The following is a 24,341-nucleotide window of genomic DNA, read 5'->3' as shown; positions in this document are numbered from 1 at the left end:
TTGCGCACAGGTGTAACAAGTACAGGAGCCCGAAATCCACAAAATGTGAGATAACAGGCGATCGCCATTGCGTTTTGCAACCTATTTATACCGTAGTCTGTACTGTGTTTGCAATGCATCGGACCACTCACAAAGCGCTCACGCGATTCAGCTGACCAGCGAGGCATCACACACCATCATTTCCAGGTTTTGCTGAAATGAAGTGTTCATAAAAATTGACAGGTTTTGTTCCTAAACTATACTGGTAATTATTAGTTTAAGCCACTACAATTTTTGAAACATTAACTCTGTGCTTGAATAAAGTAAAAATGTAGCAAAGTAATGACTACAGTTAAATGTACTGAATATGAATGTTAAATAAAATTCGCACTCCAATAAATGGATAAAAACAAACACTCCTTAAACATTAAGGAACCTGTTAAGTCATTCCATGTTTTTCTTTTTAAACGCAATGGATATGTTGGAAGACAAGTGTTGAAAACGTACAAAGACAGATCTATTTATTACTGCATTGCTGATATAAGGCGTCAACCCTTTACACCAGAAGTGAGCAAACTACGGCCCGCGGGCCTGATCCGGCTTGTTGGTCTTTTTAATGCGGCCCGCCGAAGGTTGGTCCACAATTAAGGTTCGATGTGAATGATTACATTAATTTCATTTGGACTTGTAATGATGGGCATTTCAATGCAAGGTGGCGGAGTTACTTGAGGTTGCAGAGCACAGGGAGGGAGAAGAGAGATCGAGGGAGAAGTCTTAAACGGAAATTCCTGAACCCGGTAAAAACAAACAAACAAAAACGTATGCATTAAACTTTCTGCTACTATATTACATTAACGACCGATCCATAACAACGAAAGTTCCGGAAGGAAGCCCGCAGTAGCACCAACTCAAGCAACTCCCGCTCGATATGACAGAATAAGAATCAGAATCAGAATCATCTTTATTGGCCAAGTATGTAGAACACACAAGGAATTTGTCTCCGGTATAACACGCTGCACTAGTATCATCGTAAACAACAAAATCATTGAACCATTTTAGAGTAACCACTAGTTTTGAAGTACCATTTTGTGGTGCAAGAAGAGTGACTGTCAGTGACTGTTTAAGGAGTTAATGGCTAGAGGGAAGAAGCTGTTTAAGTGTCTACTGGATTTTGTGCGCATGGATCTGTAGCGTCTGCCTGAGGGGAGTGGCTGAAAAAGGTGGTGGGCAGGGTGCGGGGGATCCAGGAGGATTTTCCGTGCCCTTGTCTTGATTCTTGCAGTGTACAAGTCCTCAAGAGTGGGTAGGGCGGTGCCAACGATTTTTTCTGCCGTCCTAACTGTCCGTTGAAGTCGGATTTTGTCCTTTTTTGTGGCGGCCCCAAACCAAACCGTGATGGAAGAACACAGGATTGATTCGATGACTGCAGTGTAGAACTGTCGTAGCACCTCCTGTGGCAGGCCATGCTTCCTCAGCAGCCTCAGGAAGTACATCCGCTGCCGGGCCCTTTTCAGGATGGAGATGGTGTTGACTTCCCACTTCATGTCCTGGGAGACTGTGATTCCCAGGAACTTGAAGGTCTCGACGGTTGACACAGGGCAGTTGGATAGTGTGAGGGGCAACTGAGGAGAAGAATGTTTCCTGAAGTCCACGATCATCTCTACAGTTTTGAGCGTGTTCAGCCCGAGGTTGTGTCGGCCGCACCAAAGCTCCAGCTGCTCCACCTTTTGGCGGTACGCAGACTCGTCGCCGTCTTTGATGAGACCGATGACCGTGGTGTCTTCTGCGAACTTTATGAGTTTGACAGCTGGATCTGTTGAGGTGCAATCGTTTGTGTAGAGAGAGAAGAGCAGAGGCGAGAGGACACATCCCTGTGGGGCACCAGTGCTGGTAGTGCGTATTGATGATGTTGTTGCTCCCAGTCTCACCTGTTGTGTCCGTCCCGTCAGGAAGCTGAGGATCCACTGGCAGATCGTAGGGGACACACCGAGGTGGAGTAGTTTGGGGGTGAGGAGTTCCGGGATGATGGTGTTGAACGCAGAGCTGAAATCCACAAACAGAATCCTTGCGTAGGTCCCTGTGCTGTCGAGGTGCTCGAGGATGTAGTGCAGACCTATGTTGACTGCGTCTTCCACAGACCTGTTTGCCCGGTAGGCAAACTGGAGAGGGTCCAGCTGGGGTCCAGTGACGTTCTTTAAGTGATTCAGCACAAGGCGTTCAAAGGACTTCATGACCACAGACGTCAGGGCGACAGGCCTGTAGTCGTTCAGTTCCGATGTTGCCGATTTCTTGGGAACTGGGATGATGGTAGACTGTTTGAAGCAGGATGGGACCTCACACAGCTCCAGGGATCTGTTGAAGATTTGTGTGAAGACCGGAGCCAGCTGGTCAGCGCAGACTTTCAGGCAGGAGGGGGACACTTTGTCGGGCCCCGGAGCTTTCTTGATCTTTTGCTGCTTGAAGAGCCGTCTCACGTCCTGTTCGTGGATCTGTAGTGGAGAAAAAGAGGGTGGGGGGCTAGGTAGAGTGGTTTCTGGTAGAGGTGGGTGTGTGTGGGAAATGGGGGTGTCCTTTTCAAATCGGCAGAAAAACATGTTTAGTTCATTAGCAAGACCCTTATTGTTCACTGTTTGGGGGGATGGCATTCTATAGTTAGTGATTGCTTTCAGGCCATTCCATACAGATGCAGAGTCGTTAGCAGAGAACTGGTTTTTCAGCCTCTCTGCATAGCTTCTCTTTGCGATGTTAAAAGTGTGTCCGCCCCACTATTTTCTATCTATCATTAGATCCAAAACGGCGACGTACAAGTGACTTGATTGCAGTAAATTTACTAGAATCACGATTTTTAAAAAATAATAATAATTTATATACATTAACGTCCTGCATGGCATCTAAACGAAGAGGAACAGTAACGATCGCAGAAGAGAAACTGATATGTATCTGATTAAATGAAGCGGGTTACAAAGTATGAGATATTCATGAGACGGTGGGGGTCGGAAAGACTCAAATCTACGAGACTTTGAAAAACAAGGAAGCGATTCTTACTCAATCCGATTCTGGCAATTTCTATGCTCAGAGCGAATTGCTTGCGGCTCGACGAACAGTCGAGTAAATGAACATTTCCTGCAATGGTTTGACTGTTATCGTGTCAAAAACTTTACGCAGAGTGGACCGCTAATAAGAGAGGAGGCGAGTTCCATAGCGCTAACTATGAGCGTGGAGGACTTCGAAACGTACCCTGGCTGGCTTCAAAAGTTCGTTGCACGACATCAGCTGAGCAATGCGGTCATGTGTGGTGATATTGTGGTAAAGTTAGAGACAGTGAGTGAGTGGAAAGAAAAGCCACCAGGTCTCTTACTCGTCTCATTTGGTAGCAAATGAGACGAGTATACAAAAATACAAAAAAAGTATTTTAAAATCAAATAAATATATACAAAATATACATATATATACAAATATACAACAAAATATAACCTTGTTATATTTTGTATATTTTTTATTTTTTATTTTCTATATACCTGTACTGTATGCTGCAGTTTTTGTATTATGAACAGTTTTTGGGCAATATATTGTTGCACTTTGTTGCTTGTGTTGTGACACATGTACCGTATTTTCACGACTATTCGACGCACCGTACGGTTGGGCGCACTCTCATTAATGGGTGACATTTCTGTATTTTACACATATACAGACCGCACTGTACCAATGGGCGCAGTTTTACAGTGGTAAAACATACGCCAGCTTAAACATACGGCATGCATACGCGCATGCTAACACGTTAGCTTGAAGCATACGGTAGCATGCCAAGACATACAGATACAAGCTAAAAACACGTTTTTAAAAAGGCAACGAAAGCAGAACTGAGTTCGGGTGTATTTTATTTAGCCATCGTACAATGTTCTCACGTTTTTCGATCAATCATCACCCAGTCCTCATCCTCTGTATCAGAAGCAGAGGACTGCACATCCCAGTTGTCATTGAATGCATCACATGCTAGTGTGAGTTGCTACGCATTGCCGAGCGGAAAGAAGGAGTAGCAACAGCAAAGTCAACATTTCTCTCGTGTGAAGCTTTCCCACATTTGAAAGTAAAGAACAGAGCGAAACATGGTGGCAGCGCGTGTGTGTGTAGAAAGAATTGAACAATTGTGCAAGTACCGTAATCCATCAAAAACGCCGCGTTCCCTCTCGTTGTTGCGTATTGTGGCGTAACTCGCCAAGCGCTGCCTCTCACTCTTTGTAAAGTTGTGTTTGCCACGATCATACATTGTTCCCATGCCGTTTGCAACTTTACTTTGAACGCCCGGTTGATGCCAATGTCCAGCGGTTGGAGTTCTTTAGTCAAGCCTCCAGGAATAACGGCAAGCTCAGAGTTCATTTGCTTGACTTAGTTTTTCACCGCTGCTGTGAGATGGGCACGCATGCCAAAAGCATAACCGGTGGCTTTAAGTTTGAACTGTGCTTCGTAGGCGTGTCTCTTTGTCGAATTTATTTTCAGGGGTTCTTACAAACCAAAACCGGAGTTGTTTTGCAACAATGCACATTTCCACACTCTATACAGGTGTTGGTGCCCGCTTGCGGCGTCCCTTTAGCGTGACGTCCACTTACACGCCCACCCTTGCCTGTCCTCCCTCTCTCTCTCTCTCTCTCTCTCTCTCTCCCTCTCCATATATGTATATATACACGCCCACCCTTCCCTGATTGGCCGACTTCTTTCCCGCATGCCTGGCCACAGTCACTTCCGCCTTTTCTCTATATAAACAGCGTGTCGGCTGTCAGTCAGATTTTGGAACTCAGCGCATATAAAGGACACTCCGCACCATAAGGCGTCCTATCCATTTTGGAGAAAATTTTAGACTTTTAATGGCGCCTTATAGTCGTGAAAATACGGTATGTTGTTCACATACTTGGACGGTCATTCAGGACATATACCATAGTTGTTTCACTGTTCTCATTTTAAAAAGTATGTTAATATTTAAATGCTTTTGTTCTAATGATGTGTGGTATGGACTGACAACATATGAAGTTTTTTATATGTACCGTATCTTGTGCTGACCCGGCACACCGGTCACATTTTAGAAATCAATGTGGCTCCCCAAGCCAAAAAGTTTGCCCACCGCTGCTTTACACCCTCTCAGTTGTAGGGATTTTTTGGGTGGGGCTAAAAGTGGGTCGAGCTGACGCAACTACCATTCCAGCATAATTTTAAAAAATATTTTAAAATGTCAAATAAAATGCTAGAGGGACTTTAGAGGCGCTACACTGATTTCTGATGGGGCTGTAGCTCGCCCCAGCTTCGGCGTATCACCGTGCCTGACACCAAGTATTAAGCTATGCCTACAACCTGGAAAAAAATATATACATCTTCCCTGAAATGTTCATGCACTTTGTGTTATTTGGGCTCCACAGTCTCTGTGCTGTGTGCTGCACATGCACGCAAGACAGCAGTAAAACATGAAACACGGGACATTGTGTCAAACTAGGTACGTGCACTCAAGTGTGACGAGGAGATTTTTATCCAGTTTTGCCACATTGGCATTGAAGTTCCCTGACTCAGGGCAAAACCTGTAACTGTCAGTAAAACATCTTTGTTAATCACCAGAAGCAAAAGTTGCAAGATTGCATGATGTAAGTAAATCTTAGTAACAGTAAAGCAATAGTAAAATAGCCCACTTATTCAGACCTTATGTCTTAAATAGGAAACATTCAAAACACCTATGCTCTGACATAAGCACTTGCAGCCAAGCATTCGCTTTCTTGTGCAATCTTGATGTAATCCAACTGTGTTGGAACAGAGAGTAACCTTTGCACCCAGGTGTAAAACATTAGAAAGGTCTACAGCACAAATAAGAAGCAACGCCTAACTCACTGGAAGGTATTTTTACATGAAAATTATATGACAGTCAGATTTTCAAATGGTACCTGTCTCGATCAACATCTGTGCATTCATACTCCAGGAACACTATCCGCCGTGGGTAATGGCCACACACTTCACCATTAGTGTTATGGATTACACTGTACTTGTAATCTTTGGCAAACAACTCCAAACAACAGGTTTCTATTGACTCCATCTGAAAGTTAAAAAAAAAGGTTAACTTATGATTAATGAGGTTTTTGTAACTCTGAAGAATAGTCATGTTGAAATTGCTCTCATTGTAAAAAATCTACATGGACAAATATAAAGTTATCGTTTTTGACAACACAATGTTTTGTTATTTAGACCATGGGTTGTACTTATAACAAAATCAATATGAACTTGTTTCTTGTTTTATGTTGAGAGGGAAGAAATTTCATACAGCTCATTTGACAATAAAGTTGTATCCAATACAATCCAGTAATGTGTGTGTGTGTGTGTGTGTGTGTGTATGCCTTTGGTAAATTTAGAATGAACATTTACATGCTGCAGCTTTTCAAGAACGAGTATAAAACTTAGTACATTTGAAATGGTTTGTGAGGTATACTTTCGATGATTCTTGACTTTAGCAGGTCGTGGGTCTTCCAACATGATAATGCCCCACAACACACTGCTAAAAATCACCAAAGAATCGCTAAATTCTTTCGTGGATTCATTTGAGCCCTGATGAAAATCCTACTGATCATCTGTGGAATGACCTGAAACATATCGCCTGGAAACGTACCATTCACACCCGAACCTAAGAATTGACAGTTACAGAAACTATTTCAATGATCCGATTACCTCTAAAGGTTGCGCAACGAAATGTTAAGTTGATGGAACCATCGCTTTTGCTCGGGTTTGTTTCATGAGTGTCTGTAAACATTACTGTTCAAACATTATGAGATAAGTCAAGTCCAGTCAGCTTTTATTGTCAAATATGCTAACACAGAGCACAGATGAAATTACTTTCCTTTCTCAACCACAAAAATGTGCGTTTCTGGCAGATGTTAGCACCACGTTACAACAACAGCCAACACAATTGTAAAAACTCACCCGAGGAGTGACTTCCTTTGCTCTGTACTGGGTCTTGGAAAATAAGTCAATCAAATCCACAATTTCTTCACCCTTTCTGGCCGACAGCCCAGTAGCCTTGAAGCCACCGGCCACGGAGGGGGAGGCGGCCATCATTCTGCCTCGAGCCGCGGTGGCGGGCTCTAGCCGGACTCGATTGCCTTCAAACACCGCAGCTCCTTGTCCACTGGAACGGTGAGACCGACCAGGCCATCCCTTACCAGCCAGTCTCTTCCTGACTGCCCTCTTGAAGGGGCCAGTGCCGGAAGGTCTTTCGGAATTCAGGGCACCGGCGACCTGTTTCGCTTTCAAAACAAACTGACACGACTCGCACGGCCGGCCAGGAGTTCCAGTCCAGTTACCGCGAGCTAACTGGTACTAGTTATCCTCAAACGCCTAAGTGATGCTATTAGACTCGTGTACTACACAAAGCTACACAACCACGTAAATTCGTTCAGCAATCCTGCAGCTCCCAGGGGTTGGTTTGAGTTTCAGACGGGAGGTGGAACGGCAATACCTTACACCGCCCGGGAACACTGCGGTCAGCTACTCAGGAAACGTCCAGGATCCGTAACGGCCTGTTCGCGTTTCCTTGACGTCAAGTCATCAAGTTCAATTGACAACCATGGCTATGGCTTGAAATGCTACAGGAATGAAATTGCAAGGCGGTACCTCGGAAGATTCTCAAATCTGTCTCTGTATTAATGTGAATGAAAACGCCAGCAGCGGCTCACGATGTTGCAATCCACCATACGTTGTTGTGATAAACAGGAAGTTGGTGTTACCATGTGACATATCACCTCCCCTTTGAGGTGCATTCAGAAAATCGCGTTCGAAAATTCGGGTTAGCGCTCTTGCACTATTCTGACATTGTTGGGAGAGGCTATTATTTCCGAACGCAGCCCATGTTCTTAACCATTCATTATTTTTTGACATTTTAGGGGAAGCTGAGCTTCCCTTGCAGTCTTAGAGCAATCACCTCTGCTCGACACACCTATCCGACGTCTGCTTTTAAATACTGCGGTCAAACCAGCCTCCACTCGCAAAATTGAAGTCAAGTGAACCGCCACTGCGATTGTCAATACTGTGCATTACCGTAATCTGTCGCCAGCGAGCGGCGTTGGCCACCTTCAAAATAAAATCGTATCCACTCATGCATAAACGTCATTTGTTTGGGTTAAAATAAATTAATAAAACTATAAAATAAGTTTTTTTGGCTGTCGGGTAAAGATTCACCGAGGAAGAACAAGAACTCTCAGAACAGCACCAATAAGCGTTCTCAAGTGGAGATAGAAAATAAAGTCAATTGTAATTCAACATCAATTTTACCTGATATTAAAAAAATAATAATAATAAAAATTAAAGACACCAATCTAGGTGATCACGCAACCGCACCAGGTTGTCGACACACTAGGGCACGCCAGGTATACACGCACAGTACTGGCCTTCAGATCGAATGTTTCATTACCAATTAAAATGCCTCTCAAATATGACATCTTGAGCTCCTCTGCTTATTTCAAAAGATTCTTGAAAATGAATTTCATGTATCCCTCAATCAAACCAGATCTGCAGGACACTAGAGCACTGCAGGTATCCAACAAGACCATTCGGATCTGATGTGGACCTCTGAAAAGTGACAAGATGGCCTGCGTTCTGACATGACCTGCATTCTAACATGTTGATCTTTTCGCCCATTTATAGAACATCCTAAAAGAAGGAATCCAGCACCCCGGCTCTCCACCCAGACCACCCTCAGATGTTGCATTTTGAAATAAAAGGCCTCTGAAAACTGGCATGTTGACCTGATTTCTAACATGATGATTTGAACGCCCAACATGTTGATATTTTCAACCATTTTGAAAAAAATTCAGAAAAATAAGTGACCGTTATCCTGTGAGGGCTGTAGGTCTGGGGAATACTACAACACTCCGGCTTTCCAACGCGGCCACTCCCATCTGAATCCGATTATGCAGTTGGGAATAAGGGGCCTCTCAAATGTGGCAAGATGGCCTGGGTCCCGACAAGTTGATCTGAGCACCCAACATGTTGACATTTTCGACCGTTTTGAAAAAAGTCAGAAAAAATAAGTGACCGTTATCCTGTGAGGGCTGTAGGTCTGGGGATAACAACAACACTCCGGCTTTCCAACGTGACCACTCCCATCTGAATTCGATTATGCATTTGGGAATAAGAGGCCTCTCAAATGTGGCAAGATGACCTGGGTCCCAACAAGCTGATCTGAACATGTTGACATTTTCGTCCGTTTTGAAAAAAATCTTTAAAATTGAATCCTAATTATCCCTCAACTGGACCTGGGGATAACTACAGCACTCCGACTTTCCAACGTGACATCTCCTGTCTGAAAGCAGTGGCGGATGCTTGGGGTGTTTACATGCTAAAGAAGGGGAAGCTCAATTTCGACCGACATAATAAAATGTGTCCGTTTATTGATATGTGAATTCTACTCTCCGTTCCTATTCAAGAAAATGATCTGTGATGTGTGAACTATAATAAAACCCACCAGAAATCAAAGATTAATTTGTCGCTAGTTGTTTTTAACCAAGAGAGTGTCTATAAGATGACGAGAAGAAGTCTCCAGTTCAACTCAGAACAGAATGAGAATTGAAAAATGCTCCCACTGATGCCGACACCAAAGGATCTGTGATTGGCTCATTTCGCTGTCAATCAAAAAGAGATTCAGCCTCAGACAGATCAGAAGAAAAGCTGAGCGTCCAGGTCAGCCGATAAACACCCACTGTCCATAGACTCCCAGAGACACTGAGCGTCCAATTGGCAGGACAAAACCAGCATTTATCCAATGACTCGTCTCGTTTCAATGCATTGGGACAACGACTATGTGAACTCTCCCAACGCCATGTGTCCGCGCGTTCGACGCTCAGCATCAACACGTTTTAAATCACAGTGAAGCTGCAGGAATGAATGAGAAGACAGTCGCATCGTAACGAGGAATAAGCTGATAAGATAAGATAAGATATCCTTTATTCGTCCCACACTGGGGAAATTTACAGCCTCCAGCAGCAAGAATGTATGTAGAAAGAAGAAAGAAGAAAGAGAAAAAAAACAACAAACATCTTTCAATTAAATGCAATATGAACACAAAATGGATAAATCGCAGTACTATTTACAATTTTCCTTCACATAATTTAATTATTATTATTATTATGATTGTTATTTTTTATTCATCAGCCTGACAGCAGTCGGTAGGAACGAGCGTTATTCGTCCCCAGTGTGGGACGAATAAAGGTATCTCTCCTTCTTGCAGCGCGGGTGTAACAGTCTCTGGCTGAAGGAGCTACCAAGTGCTGTCAGGGCGGGCTGGAGGGGGTGGGAGGGACTGGCCATCATAGCTTTTAGCTTAGTTAGCATCCTTCTGTTGCCCACCTCCTCCAGAGTGTCAAGGGAGCAACCCAGGACAGAACTGGCCTTCCTGACCAGTCGCTCCACTCTCTTTCTATCCCGGGCTGAGATGCTGCCTGACCAGCAGACAATGCCATAATGGATGGCCGAGGCCACCACCGAGTTATAGAACGTCTTAAGGAGTTCGGAACAAAAGTTGAGTGCTTTGTAGCGCGTATTAAGTCAATGACATGGACACACAATTGTATGTACAAAGTACAAACATATATTTGATCACTTATTTTTAGACATTTTAGGCGAAGCTGAGCTCCCCTTGCAGTCTGAGAGCAGTCACCTCTGGTTGAAAAGCTTTTTTGTATCGTATTGTAATAATTTAAAGTCTAGATTTAAAAAAAGCAACTTGTTTATCCACCTCCACAATACCCACATTACTTTTTACAGATGATACACACACCGGGTCCGGTTGAGGGATAATTAGGATTCAATTTTTAAGATTTTTTTCAAAACGGTCGAAAATGTCAACATGTTCATATCAACTTGTTGGGACCCAGGTCATCTTGCCACATTTGAGAGGCCTCTTATTCCCAAATGCATAATCAAATTCAGACGGGAGTGGTCACGTTGGAAAGCCGGAGTGCTGTTGTTATCCCCAGACCTACAGCCCTCACAGGATAACAGTCATATATTTTTTAGGAATTTTTTCAAAAATGTCAACATGTTGGGCGTTCAGATCATCTTGTCAGAAATCAGGTCAAAATGCCAGTTTTCAGAGGCCTTTTATTTCAAAATGCAACATCTGATCCGGACGAGGATGGTCTGGGTCTAGAGCCGGGGTGCTGGATTCCTTCTTTTAGGATGTTCTATAAATGGGTGAAAAGATTGTAGTGTCTGTTTTATGTTAATGTTGTGTTAAACCACTTCAATAACCCGTAGCTGATAGAGAGAAAACGGGCATACGGTTGTCAAATAAAAGAATTAATGTCAAGCAAATACAGAACCCAGAAGCTAATGGTATATTAACGAAGTGTGGAAGTAAGTGGAAAATAAGTGTGGTTGTCACGAGCAAAACAGGATGGTCGCCCCTAAAAAGTCATTGGTAAGAAAGACAAGTTGTCCGTCATCTGACCCACATTGAGGAAGCCTACAGACATCGCCTGCGGAAGATAAGCAGAACACGGCAAAAACAAGAAACCGGTCATTGTCTGCTCAGGGGCCATCAACACAAGACAACCATACATACAGACATGGTAAAAACCTCAAGCAACCATAAAAAGGCCCCTATTATATTTTAATAAATAGAACAAGAGTGATACCATTCTAATCTACAAACTAAGTTATGGAGTACTTAGAGATACCATTAAAATCTAGATAACGAGGAAAGCCACAGCCAATCAGAATACACAACGCAGTATGATACCATTAAGGTAACAAACGATCTTAGAAACCAACCAATGGAAAAAGAGGGGTTGCCCCTCATATCGCTATAAAATCTGTGTATGTTCCGGGGAGTTTTTCAGAGTTCTTCCGATGTGCACATCTGTACCTCTCTGGGTTTTGATTGAATAAACTTGTTTGTGACCAGCCTGCACCTTGGCCTCTGGACTTAGTTTATTTTTGGACTTCGAACGATCGGCTCCAAGCTCTTTGAAACTTCTGGTGTGTCTTCTGAGCTGCGGTTTGCTTAAGAAACCTTTGATTCTCGCCTCTTTGGTGTTGGCCCACCGGATCCTTCAGCTGACGCCCGGGAACCCCTCGGCGCGCCCCTGGTCCCTGGGAGAAGGCGTGGGGGTCTGGCTCCGGGCCGACACATCAAGATCAACATATTAGATTGCAGGTCATGTCAGAACGCAGGCCATCTTGTCACTTTTCAGAGGTCCACATCAGAACCGAATGGTTTTGTTGGATACCTGCAGTGCTCTAGTTTCCTGCAGGTCTGGTTTGATTGAGGGATAACGGAAATTCATTTTCAAGAATCTTTTGAAATAAGCAGAGGAGCTCAAAATGTCATATTTGAGAGGCATTTTAATTGGTAATGGAATACTCAATCTGAATGCCTGTACTGAGGTTGGATGCCTGGGGTTCAGAGATTTGAAAACAAAGAGGAGGATCTTGAAAATAACTCTAAAATGAATGGGGAGCCAGTGAAGGGATGCCAGAGTAGGAGTTATGTGCTCCCTCTTACGAGTACCAGTCAAGAGGCGAGCAGCGGCATTCTGGACCAGCTGAAGGCGCTTAATGGAGGACTGGGTGACTCCAAAGTAGAGGAAATTGCAGTACTCGAGCCGGGATGTGACAAAGGCATGAATTACTGTCTCAACGTATGTCAGAGATTTTCTCTGACAAAGTTAAAGAAACAACTCGGCACACAGGAAAATTGTCTTCAATATCGGCGGGAGCGGACCTCTGAGAGCGAACGACGGTTGTTGCTCCGCGATCACACTCAAAGTCCCGTCTCCGCAAGTTCCACATTTTATTGTAACATATGCAAAATACAAGAAAAACACTGCCCCCAATATTTGCATGCCGCACCCCCGGTCGGGCCCCTCAGTAGTGATTGGTCACCTGTTTTTCAACCTCGAACCACGAGTACATTGGCGCCTTTCCTGGCTGGTCTACATCGAATTAGCATGCTGTAGACTTTGCGGATGGTCAATGTCATCTGGGCGCGACAGGTGTTCTCAACTCGTCTTTTGTTGCTCAACCGCTGTTCCCGAATTATTCATTCCCCTTTTGTGACCGAGTTTCGCCCTCTCCCCCATGATCGCCCACCTGTATTGACGTGCTAATTGTGGGCTTCAACAGCCCGCCGGCCAAACGGCCGGCGCCTTTTTGTGTAGGCATTTGGGGGTGCTGGATATGCACCCAAACGCTTCGATGTGCCCAAATAAATGAAACTTTAAACATGATACATTTTTGCTCATAGATTCTTCTAACAACGTGTTACATTCCAATCAATACAGGTAAGTATTGATGTGGATTGACATCCTCTTCCCAAGACGATGCATGTGTAATCTACGATCAATTTGACGAAAGAATTTAACACACGTTATCATGAGTTCTACCAACAGTTAACATTAGCATTACTACACCTTGTGACGAATGTTTTATTCATAAAGTTACAATGCTACAATCAGTAAATTATAGAATAACCAATAGTGTTTCATAATATTTTTCATAACGATTAGCCTACAAATCTAATGACCGTTTAGCCTCGTAATCGTGCCTTGCGTCGTATTTCGCTCTCGCGTTCTGTGCATACGTCACAGGTGAGTTTAGTGATACGCCCTTTGGACGATTCATACGAAAAATCAGACACGCATTCCAATTTCTTAAATATCGTAATTAGTAGACCTTGGTCAGTTTTTTTCGCGACCATCTCAAACTTTCATCCGCGCGATTCCTCAGTTTGCGGACTAAAATCACAACCCGCATGCGCACATAACGTCATCTGTTGTGCCCCCCCCCCAACACTGAAAACAAAACGAAAGTAATTTAGAAGAAACACACTCACACACCAAATCACATCACAAACAGACATACAGGCGCAGTGAAATCGCGTGGATCACACAGTCAATTCAAGTGCTGTGACTTTATTTTTAACTTTAATTAAACTATTTTTCGGTACCGTGAAAATGACGCCACGGAAACGACACGCTACCGGTAACGATTGTTACTGTGAAATCCTCAGGCATGCCGTAGTTTTTTGTTTGTTTGTTTTGCCTGAGAAATTTCCTTGCGTCCCAAAAACGAACATTGTTTCGAACCGTGCGTCCCGTGGGAAAATTATGCGTCGAGAACGCGGGACGCAGAGGTAACGAGATGGCTGAATCTCTAACCATTATCCGAGTACTACTATTATTACCACTACCACTATCATTCATTCATTCATCTTCCGAGCCGCTTGATCCTTACTAGGGTCGCGGGGGGTGCTGGAGCCTATCCCAGCTGTCTTCGGGCAGTAGGCGGGGGACACCCTGAATCAGTTGCCAGCCAATCGCAGGGCACACAGAAACGAACAACCATTCGCACTCACACCTCGGGACAATTTAGAGTGTTCAATCAGCCTGCCACGCATGTTTTTGGAATGTGGGAGGAAACCGGAGCACCCGAAGAAAACCCACACCGGGGAAAACATGCAAACTCCACACAGGGAGACCGGAGCTGGAATCGAACCCGGTACCTCTGCACTGTGAAGCCGACGTGCTAACCGCTGGACTACCGGGCCGCCCATAATTCATTATTCCAAACGTGAGAAAGCATTCAGCAAACACAGCTGGAATCGAGCAAAAGGACGCCAAATCCCAACGGCCAAACCCGGAAGTGAAGTGCCGACATTATTGACTCCAGCTGTAACGCAAATCACTTGGTTCAAACTAGTAATGGGAATTCCGGCTCCTTTTAGAGAGCCGGCTCTTTTGGATCGGCTCCCTAAAAAAAGCCGGCATTTCGGCTCCCAAATGGCTCCTCAGTTTTTTTGTTGCTTAAATTAATTTAATACCAAAAATAACGTAATATTATGTGTAAAATGAAGTACGAATGCAAAAAATAGACATTATATCAAATATTTATTATTTATATGGCTTTATTTATATTCTTCTGAACATACTCAACATGGAGTGCTACAAAAATAAAAACAAATTACAAAGAGCCATCTCAAAACAAGGTCGTCAAAAAGTTCCAATCTCTGAATGTGTATAAGCTTTTAACTATTTACAGTAAAACAACATAAGTAAGCTTTGAATACCACTCAACAAATTATAAATTAAAATTTGTAAAACAAAAAGAAAAAAAGCAGCATCCAGGTAAAGGTTTTAGCTTGTCTTTAGCGAAGATTGGCATGAAGAAAAACCAAGTGCCTCAGCTTTGAGGGGTTGATCCTGTTTCTCCTCTCTGTTAATATTTGCCCTGTTTTGGAGAAGATTCTCTCTGAAGGGACAGATGTTGCGACAACACACAGACAACACACCATTTCACAAAATGGATGAAAATCCCTTGCAATCATTTTACTCAGTTCCTCATCAATTGTGTTCTGTTTTGCTGGTTTTATAGCTTTTTGCATAAAGTGGCTCATAGAGCTCTGGGTTGTACATCTAGGCAGTTGTGACATTGCTGCAGAAGCAACAGTTGCAGACACACTAGCACCTTCATTCATAACTGGTTCCCTTGCTTGTCTTTTCTCTTCAAATTGTACTGATGGGTGGACATTTCTGATGTGCCTGTGCAGGTTATTTGTGGAGCCTGATCTATGGGATATTTTAACCTTGCACGGTCTACACGCTGCCTTTGAACAATCAATTAAATTGAAACGAGTCCATATTTCACTGCGTTTCCTATCCATTTTCTCACCTTTCCACTTTCCACCGTGTTGTTTTTTTCACTAACTAGCTCTCTCGTCTCCTCGTCTGTCTTATTCGCGTGCTGCTCAGTGTGCTGCTGTGTGTGTGTCTCTTCTTTAACCCCTCCCCCTTCTCTAAACTGCATCGCGTATGTGTGTGTGTGTGTGTTTGTGTGCGTGCGTGCGTGTGTAACCATCCCCTTCCGGGTCCCCAATGAGGAGCCGGCTCCCAATGAGGTGGGAGCCGGGTCCCATCGTTCACTTCAAAGAGCCGGCTCTCGGAGCCGGCTCGTTTGCGAACGACACATCACTAGTTCAAACAAACATTCTAGTGCGCCCGCACAAACGTGACGACTGTGCAAAAATAACAAAATAAAAGACACCACTGTTACAGCCCCTTGGTCCTCGAGCCGGTCCTCGAGGCCAAGGACCGGCTCGAGGAAATCATCTCTGCAAGCCAGCCTCCACTTGCAAAATTGAAGTCAACTGAGCCGTCACTGCGATTGCCAGTGCTCTGCATTACGGTAGCGTGCTGCCACCGAGCGGCGTTGGGCACCTTCAAAATAAAAGAGAGACCACTCATGCATAAACGTCATTTGTTCGGGTTAAAAGAAATTAATAAAAATATAAAATAATTTGTTGGCTGTTAGCTAACGATACGTTCACCCTGGAAGAACAAGAACTCTCACAACAGCACAAAAAAGCGTTCTCAAGTGGAGATAGAAAATAAAGTCAATGGTAATTCCACATCAATTTCATCTGATATTAAAAAAATAATAATTAAAAAAATCTGTCTGGGTGATCGCGCAACCACACTAGGTAATCTCGCGCCACCTTACCTCTCTGAGCTCATCCGCCCCTACACACCTGCCCGGCGCCTCAGGTCTGTGGACCAGACATTATTAGAAGTACCAAGAACTAAACTGAGGCTCAGAGGGGATCGAGCCTTTTCTGTTGCTAGTCCCTCTCTCTGGAATGACCTCCCACTCAACATTCAGCTGGCCTCCTCGCTGCCCATCTTCAAAGCGCTCCTCAAAACTCACTTGTATTCTTTGTCATCCGACTCAGCATGACTTAGATTTGTTCTTGGTTTTACTGTTTGGTGCTTTCTACCGCCTTTATTATCGATTTGTCTTACTGTTTATTGCGTATGTTAAATTGCTCCATGTACAGCACTTTGTATGCAGCGATGGCTGTTTGAAAGTGCTCTATAAATACTGTTGACTTGACTTGACTTTTATTAATGATTACCAGTCAATTAATCTTTGCAGTGTGAGATTGGAAAAAATACTCCGATGATGCCACATGAGTACACCAGTTTTTGATCCATTTATTTTTTGGAATAAAACTGGAGTACACAGCTGCTGATGTAATGTTCATTGTTAATGCATCGTTTTCAAACATTGACCCTTGAAACATTATACTTTTGAGTTTCGGAATTCTTGATTATCAATATCAGTGATGATGAACGTTTACGGAACCCAACATTTGTAATCGTGGTTTCCCATTGGGTAATCCGACAGAACCGAAAAACGGTTACCATGAATTTCCGAAATCCTCAGGCCTGCTCCTGAATTATTTAAATTTTTGCAGCATTTGTTTATCATTGTATGTATGTTGTTGTTTGTGTTATTATCATATGCAATTGAATAAGTAGAGCATTTCGGAATTCGAAATTTGGGACTCTCTCAATCCATAATGGCACTAGTACTTTTCTGATCAGCGAGTCCCTGGGATTCGCTGCCGGTAAACTGTAAAATGATCACTGAGAGATTACCGCTTTTTCTGCAATCAGTGATTGACTTCTATGCAAAGTCATTTCTCAACTTGTGTTCCGTGCCATGTCATGCCTGTTGAGTGCTGATTTACTTCATATTAAGAAACTACTGCACTAAAACATTCATTCATTCATTCATTCATTCATTCATTCATTCATTCATTCATTCATTCATTCATTCATTCACCTTCCGAACCGCTTGATCCTCACTAGGGTCGCGGGGGGTGCTGGAGCCTATCCCAGCTGTTGCTGGGCAGTAGGCGGGGGACACCCTGAGCTGGTTGCCAGCCAATCGCAGGGCACACAGAGACGAACAACCATCCACGCTCACACTCACACCTAGGGATAATTTGGAGTGTTCAATCAGCCTGCTATGCATGTTTTTGGAATGTGGGAGGAAACCGGAGCACCCGGAGAAAACCCACGCAGGCCCGGGGAGAACATGCAAACTCCACACAGGGAGGCCGGAGCTGGAATCGAACCCGGTACCTCTGCACTGTGAAGCCGACGTGCTAAGGGAAAGCCTACATGGAACGCCATCACCAGGTGGCTGGCATAGTCTACCGAAACATCTGTGCGGAGTATGGACTAGAGGTCAAAATGGGAAACACCTCCGAAGGTGATGGAGAATGACAGAGCAAAGATCCTGTGGGACTTCCAGACCCAGACTGACAAGATGGTAATGGCGAACCAACCAGATATCGTGATCATAGATAAAGGGCAGAGGAAAGCCGTTGTAGTGGATGTAGCTGTTCCAAGTGATGGAAACATCAGAAAGAAGGAACATCTAGAAGTACCAAGGGCTCAGAGAAGAGTTGGAGAGAGCCTGGAAGGTCAAGGTGACAGTCGTGCCTGTGGTGGTCGGCGCACTCGTGGCAGTGACCCCCAAACTAGATGAGTGGTTGCAACAGATCAACAGAACAACATCGGACATCTCAGTCCAGAAATGTGCAGTGCTGGGAACAGCAAGGATACTGCGCAGAACCATCAAGCTTCCTGGCCTCTAGTAGAGGACCCAAGCTGAATGAGGGACGGACACCACCCGAGGGGTGAGACGAGGATTTTTAAAAAATATATATATTTGTTTGTTTTGGGTTTTTTATATGATGTGAAAAACAATTGTAAATAGCACTGTGATTTATCCATTTTGTATTTATATTGCACTTAATTGAACAGTGTTTGTTTTTTCTTCTTTCTTCTTTCTACCCACATTGTTGCTGCTGGAGGCTGTAAATTTCCCCAGTGTGGGACAAATAAAGGATACCTTATCTTATCTTATATAATATCACTTTTTTTTCCCGATCCGTTTATCCTCACAAGGGTCGTGAGGATGCTGGGAGCCTATGCCAGCTGTCTTCGGGAAGTAGAAGGGACACCCGATTGGCTTGTCAGCCAATCGCAGGGCACACACAGACGAACAACCATCCAGCTCACTCTCACACCTAAGGACAATTTAGAGCTGTGGTTCTTAGACCTGGGATGACGAGGGGTTCGACGGAGCCTGTGCCATGGAGGTTAAGACATACCCTACTCAACATGTCAATTAGTTATGACACACCCGCTTGGCCATCATTGGCTGCAGGTGATCACATTACATTGCTTGTCCAATCAGTGCTGGGGGAAATTTAGTTCGCTCAGTAGTCAGTGTGTGGCTGTATACATGGTAAAATTTTTAAAAACTTATAATTATGTCTTGAAATTTTATTTACTTTTTTCTGTTTTTAATATATATAGCATCCTCGTCTCGAAAGGCGATGGTCGACGCGTAGGGGGGGATTAGGTCCTGTACTGGACGCATGAGCGCGAGTGGCTGAAGAGCCCTATTCTTGAGTGGCATTCCTGCTGGCATTTCACGCAGGTGAATGTTGAGGATGGTGGGGTGGTGCGTGGAGCAGCTGCGCGGCACTTTCTCGCTGCCCGCTTCTGTGAGGCCCGGTCCTGCTCCTCCGCCGCAGCCTCGGCAACCCCTATGTGGATGGTGTTGCGCCAGGTGGCTCGGTCTGCTGCTGCACTCTCCCATCTGTTGGGATCCACCCGGACTGCCTTTAGGTCACGTTTGAAAGTGTCCTTGTAGCGCAGCAGGGGCCGGCCCACACTCCGGCGTCCCTCAAGCAGCTCGCCATAGAGGATTTCCCGCGGCAGCCGGTGGGGGTCCATGCGGAAGGTATGGCCGATCCAGCGGAGCCTCCTCTTCATCAAGGTGCATTGGATGCTTAGGAGGCCGGCTTGTTGGAGGACCGCAGTGTTTGGAATCCGGTCCTGCCACCTGATGCGCAGCAGCCGCCGGAGGGCACGTAGATGAAAGGTGTTAAGTCGCCATTCCTGCCTAGCGTAGGTGGTCCATGACTCACTGCCGTAGAGTAAGGTGGAGAGGACGCAGGCCTCGTACACCATAACCTTGGTTTTTGCACTGAGAAGGCTGTTTTCCCAGACGCGTTTCGACAGCTTCGCCATCACACCGGCAGCCTTGGCGATCCTCGAGCTGATCTCGGCGTCGAGTGTTGTTGCACATGTGACGGTTGAGCCTAGATAGGTGAAGGAGTCGACATTTTGCAGCAGCGTGTCCTCGATGGTGATAGAGGGGGCGACGGTGGTTCCCTGGGCTAGTACCGTATTTTCACGACTATTCGACGCATCGTACTAATGGCCGCAGTCTCATTAATGCGTGACATTTCTGTATTTTACACATACACAGGACGCATCGTACGAATAGCCGCAGTTTTACAGTGGTAAAACATACGCCAGCTTAAACATACGGCATGCATGCGCGCACTCTAACACGTTAGCTTGAAGCATATGGTAGCATGCCAAGACATACAGATAAGATAAAAACACGTTTTTAAAAAGGCAACGAAAGCAGAACTGAGTTCGGGTGTATTTTATTTAGCCATCGTACAATGTTCTCACGTTTTTCGATCAATCATCACCCAGAAATCCATCAAAGTCCTCATCCTCTGTATCAGAAGCAGAGGACTGCACATCTCAGTTGTCATTGAATGCATCACATGCTAGTGTGAGTTGCTACGCATTGCCGAGCGAAAAGAAGGAGTAGCAACAGCAAAGTCAACATTTCTCTCGTGTGAAGTTTTCCCACATTTGAAAGTAAAGAACAGAGCGAAACATGGTGGCAGCGCGTGTGTGTGTAGAAAGAATTGAACAATTGTGCAAGTACCGTAATCCATCAAAAACGCAGCGTTCCCTCTCGTTGTTGCGTATTGTGGCGTAACTCGCCAAGCGCTGCCTCTCACTCTTTGTAAAGATGTGTTTGCCACCGATCATCCATTGTTCCCATGCCGTTTGCAACTTTACTTTGAACGCCCGGTTGATGCCAATGTCCAGCGGTTGGAGTTCTTTAGTCAAGCCTCCAGGAATAACGGCAAGCTCATTTGCTTGAACTTGTTTTTTCACCGCTGCTATGAGATGGGCACGCATGCCAAAAGCATAAGCGGTGGCTTTAAGTTTGAACTGAGCTTCGTAGGCGTGTCTTTTTGTCAAATTTATTTTCAGGGGTTCTTAGAAACCAAAACCGGAGTTGTTTTGCAACAATGCACATTGCCACACTCTATACAAGTGTTGGTACTGGCTTGAGGCGTCCACTTACACGCCCACCCTTCACCATTGGCGGACTAGCTTGCCTGTCCTCTCTCTCTCCCTCTCTCTCTCTCTCTCTCTCTCTTTCCCTCGCCATATATGTATATATACACGCCCACCCTTCCCTGATTGGCCGACTTCTTTCCCGCATGCCTGGCCACAGTCACTTCCGCCTTTTCTCTATATAAACAGCGTGTCGGCTGTCAGTCAGATTTTGGAACTCAGCGCATATAAAGGACACTCCGCACCATAAGGCGTCCTATCCATTTGAGAAAATTTTAGACTTTTAATGGCGCCTTATAGTCGTGAAAATACGGTATGTTGTTCACATACTTGGACGGTCATTCAGGACATATACCATAGTTGTTTCACTGTTCTCATTTTAAAAAGTATGTTAATATTTAAATGCTTTTGTTCTAATGATGTGTGGTATGGACTGACAACATATGAAGTTTTTTATATGTACCGTATCTTGTGCTGACCCGGCACACCGGTCACATTTTAGAAATCAATGTGGCTCCCCAAGCCAAAAAGTTTGCCCACCGCTGCTTTACACCCTCTCAGTTGTAGGGATTTTTTGGGTGGGGCTAAAAGTGGGTCGAGCTGACGCAACTACCATTCCAGCATAATTTTAAAAAATATTTTAAAATGTCAAATAAAATGCTAGAGGGACTTTAGAGGCGCTACACTGATTTCTGATGGGGCTGTAGCTCGCCCCAGCTTCGGCGTATCACCGTGCCTGACACCAAGTATTAAGCTATGCCTACAACCTGGAAAAAAATATATACATCTTCCCTGAAATGTTCATGCACTTTGTGTTATTTGGGCTCCACAGTCTCTGTGCTGTGTGCTGCACATGCACGCAAGACAGCAGTAAAACATGAAACACGGGACATTGTGTCAAACTAGGTACGTGCACTCAAGTGTGACGAGGAGATTTTTATCCAGTTTTGCCACATTGGCATTGAAGTTCCCTGATTCAGGGCAAAACCTGTAACTGTCAGTAAAACATCTTTGTTAATCACCAGAAGCAAAAGTTGCAAGATTGCATGATGTAAGTAAATCTTAGTAACAGTAAAGCAATAGTAAAATAGCCCACTTATTCAGACCTTATGTCTTAAATAGGAAACATTCAAAACACCTATGCTCTGACATAAGCACTTGCAGCCAAGCATTCGCTTTCTTGTGCAATCTTGATGTAATCCAACTGTGTTGGAACAGAGAGTAACCTTTGCACCCAGGTGTAAAACATTAGAAAGGTCTACAGCACAAATAAGAAGCAACGCCTAACTCACTGGAAGGTATTTTTACATGAAAATTATATGACAGTCAGATTTTCAAATGGTACCTGTCTCGATCAACATCTGTGCATTCATACTCCAGGAACACTATCCGCCGTGGGTAATGGCCACACACTTCACCATTAGTGTTATGGATTACACTGTACTTGTAATCTTTGGCAAACAACTCCAAACAACAGGTTTCTATTGACTCCATCTGAAAGTTAAAAAAAAAGGTTAACTTATGATTAATGAGGTTTTTGTAACTCTGAAGAATAGTCATGTTGAAATTGCTCTCATTGTAAAAAATCTACATGGACAAATATAAAGTTATCGTTTTTGACAACACAATGTTTTGTTATTTAGACCATGGGTTGTACTTATAACAAAATCAATATGAACTTGTTTCTTGTTTTATGTTGAGAGGGAAGAAATTTCATACAGCTCATTTGACAATAAAGTTGTATCCAATACAATCCAGTAATGTGTGTGTGTGTGTGTGTGTGTGTGTATGCCTTTGGTAAATTTAGAATGAACATTTACATGCTGCAGCTTTTCAAGAACGAGTATAAAACTTAGTACATTTGAAATGGTTTGTGAGGTATACTTTCGATGATTCTTGACTTTAGCAGGTCGTGGGTCTTCCAACATGATAATGCCCCACAACACACTGCTAAAAATCACCAAAGAATCGCTAAATTCTTTCGTGGATTCATTTGAGCCCTGATGAAAATCCTACTGATCATCTGTGGAATGACCTGAAACATATCGCCTGGAAACGTACCATTCACACCCGAACCTAAGAATTGACAGTTACAGAAACTATTTCAATGATCCGATTACCTCTAAAGGTTGCGCAACGAAATGTTAAGTTGATGGAACCATCGCTTTTGCTCGGGTTTGTTTCATGAGTGTCTGTAAACATTACTGTTCAAACATTATGAGATAAGTCAAGTCCAGTCAGCTTTTATTGTCAAATATGCTAACACAGAGCACAGATGAAATTACTTTCCTTTCTCAACCACAAAAATGTGCGTTTCTGGCAGATGTTAGCACCACGTTACAACAACAGCCAACACAATTGTAAAAACTCACCCGAGGAGTGACTTCCTTTGCTCTGTACTGGGTCTTGGAAAATAAGTCAATCAAATCCACAATTTCTTCACCCTTTCTGGCCGACAGCCCAGTAGCCTTGAAGCCACCGGCCACGGAGGGGGAGGCGGCCATCATTCTGCCTCGAGCCGCGGTGGCGGGCTCTAGCCGGACTCGATTGCCTTCAAACACCGCAGCTCCTTGTCCACTGGAACGGTGAGACCGACCAGGCCATCCCTTACCAGCCAGTCTCTTCCTGACTGCCCTCTTGAAGGGGCCAGTGCCGGAAGGTCTTTCGGAATTCAGGGCACCGGCGACCTGTTTCGCTTTCAAAACAAACTGACACGACTCGCACGGCCGGCCAGGAGTTCCAGTCCAGTTACCGCGAGCTAACTGGTACTAGTTATCCTCAAACGCCTAAGTGATGCTATTAGACTCGTGTACTACACAAAGCTACACAACCACGTAAATTCGTTCAGCAATCCTGCAGCTCCCAGGGGTTGGTTTGAGTTTCAGACGGGAGGTGGAACGGCAATACCTTACACCGCCCGGGAACACTGCGGTCAGCTACTCAGGAAACGTCCAGGATCCGTAACGGCCTGTTCGCATGCCTGGCCACAGTCACTTCCGCCTTTTCTCTATATAAACAGCGTGTCGGCTGTCAGTCAGATTTTGGAACTCAGCGCATATAAAGGACGCTCCGCACCATAAGGCGTCCTGTCCATTTTGGAGAAAATTTAAGACTTTTAATGGCGCCTTATAGTCGTGAAAATACGGTATATTTGTCTTCTTTAGGCTGATCGTGAGCCCGAAGTCCCTGCACGCACGCGAGAGTCTGTTCACCAAGTGCTGGAGTCCTGCCTCACTATGGGAAGTGAGGGCAGCATCGTCTGCAAACAGCAGTTCTCTTACCAGGATGTTGTAGGTTTTAGACTTGGCGCGC

At 44.4% G+C, this 24,341-nt stretch overlaps 1 protein-coding gene across 3 annotated transcripts in view; it reads right to left on the bottom strand.

The window, feature by feature from the left end:
• Positions 1-23,960, bottom strand: part of mtmr14 (myotubularin related protein 14) — a 70,088-nt gene extending 46,128 nt beyond the window's left edge. Inside the window, exons 1-2 of one of the 3 annotated variants that reach the window (XM_052075128.1) lie at positions 23,402-23,960; positions 22,375-22,523 (exon numbers count right to left, since the gene is read on the bottom strand). In XM_052075128.1, coding sequence (XP_051931088.1) covers positions 22,375-22,523; positions 23,402-23,536 — 284 coding nt within the window. In that variant the 5' untranslated portion in view covers positions 23,537-23,960. Of the gene's footprint in view, positions 1-5,900; positions 6,050-6,927; positions 7,738-22,374; positions 22,524-23,401 lie in introns of those variants that run through there. The other 2 variants (XM_052075129.1, XM_052075127.1) reach the window with 2 other exon arrangements.
• Between the last annotated feature and the right edge of the window lie 381 nt (positions 23,961-24,341).

Source organism: Hippocampus zosterae, chromosome 9 (genome assembly GCF_025434085.1).
Source record: "Hippocampus zosterae strain Florida chromosome 9, ASM2543408v3, whole genome shotgun sequence".
In the NCBI taxonomy this organism is placed as follows: Eukaryota; Metazoa; Chordata; class Actinopteri; order Syngnathiformes; family Syngnathidae; genus Hippocampus; species Hippocampus zosterae.
Note: the sequence above shows the minus strand (reverse complement) of the source record. Positions and strands in the feature narration are given on the sequence as shown.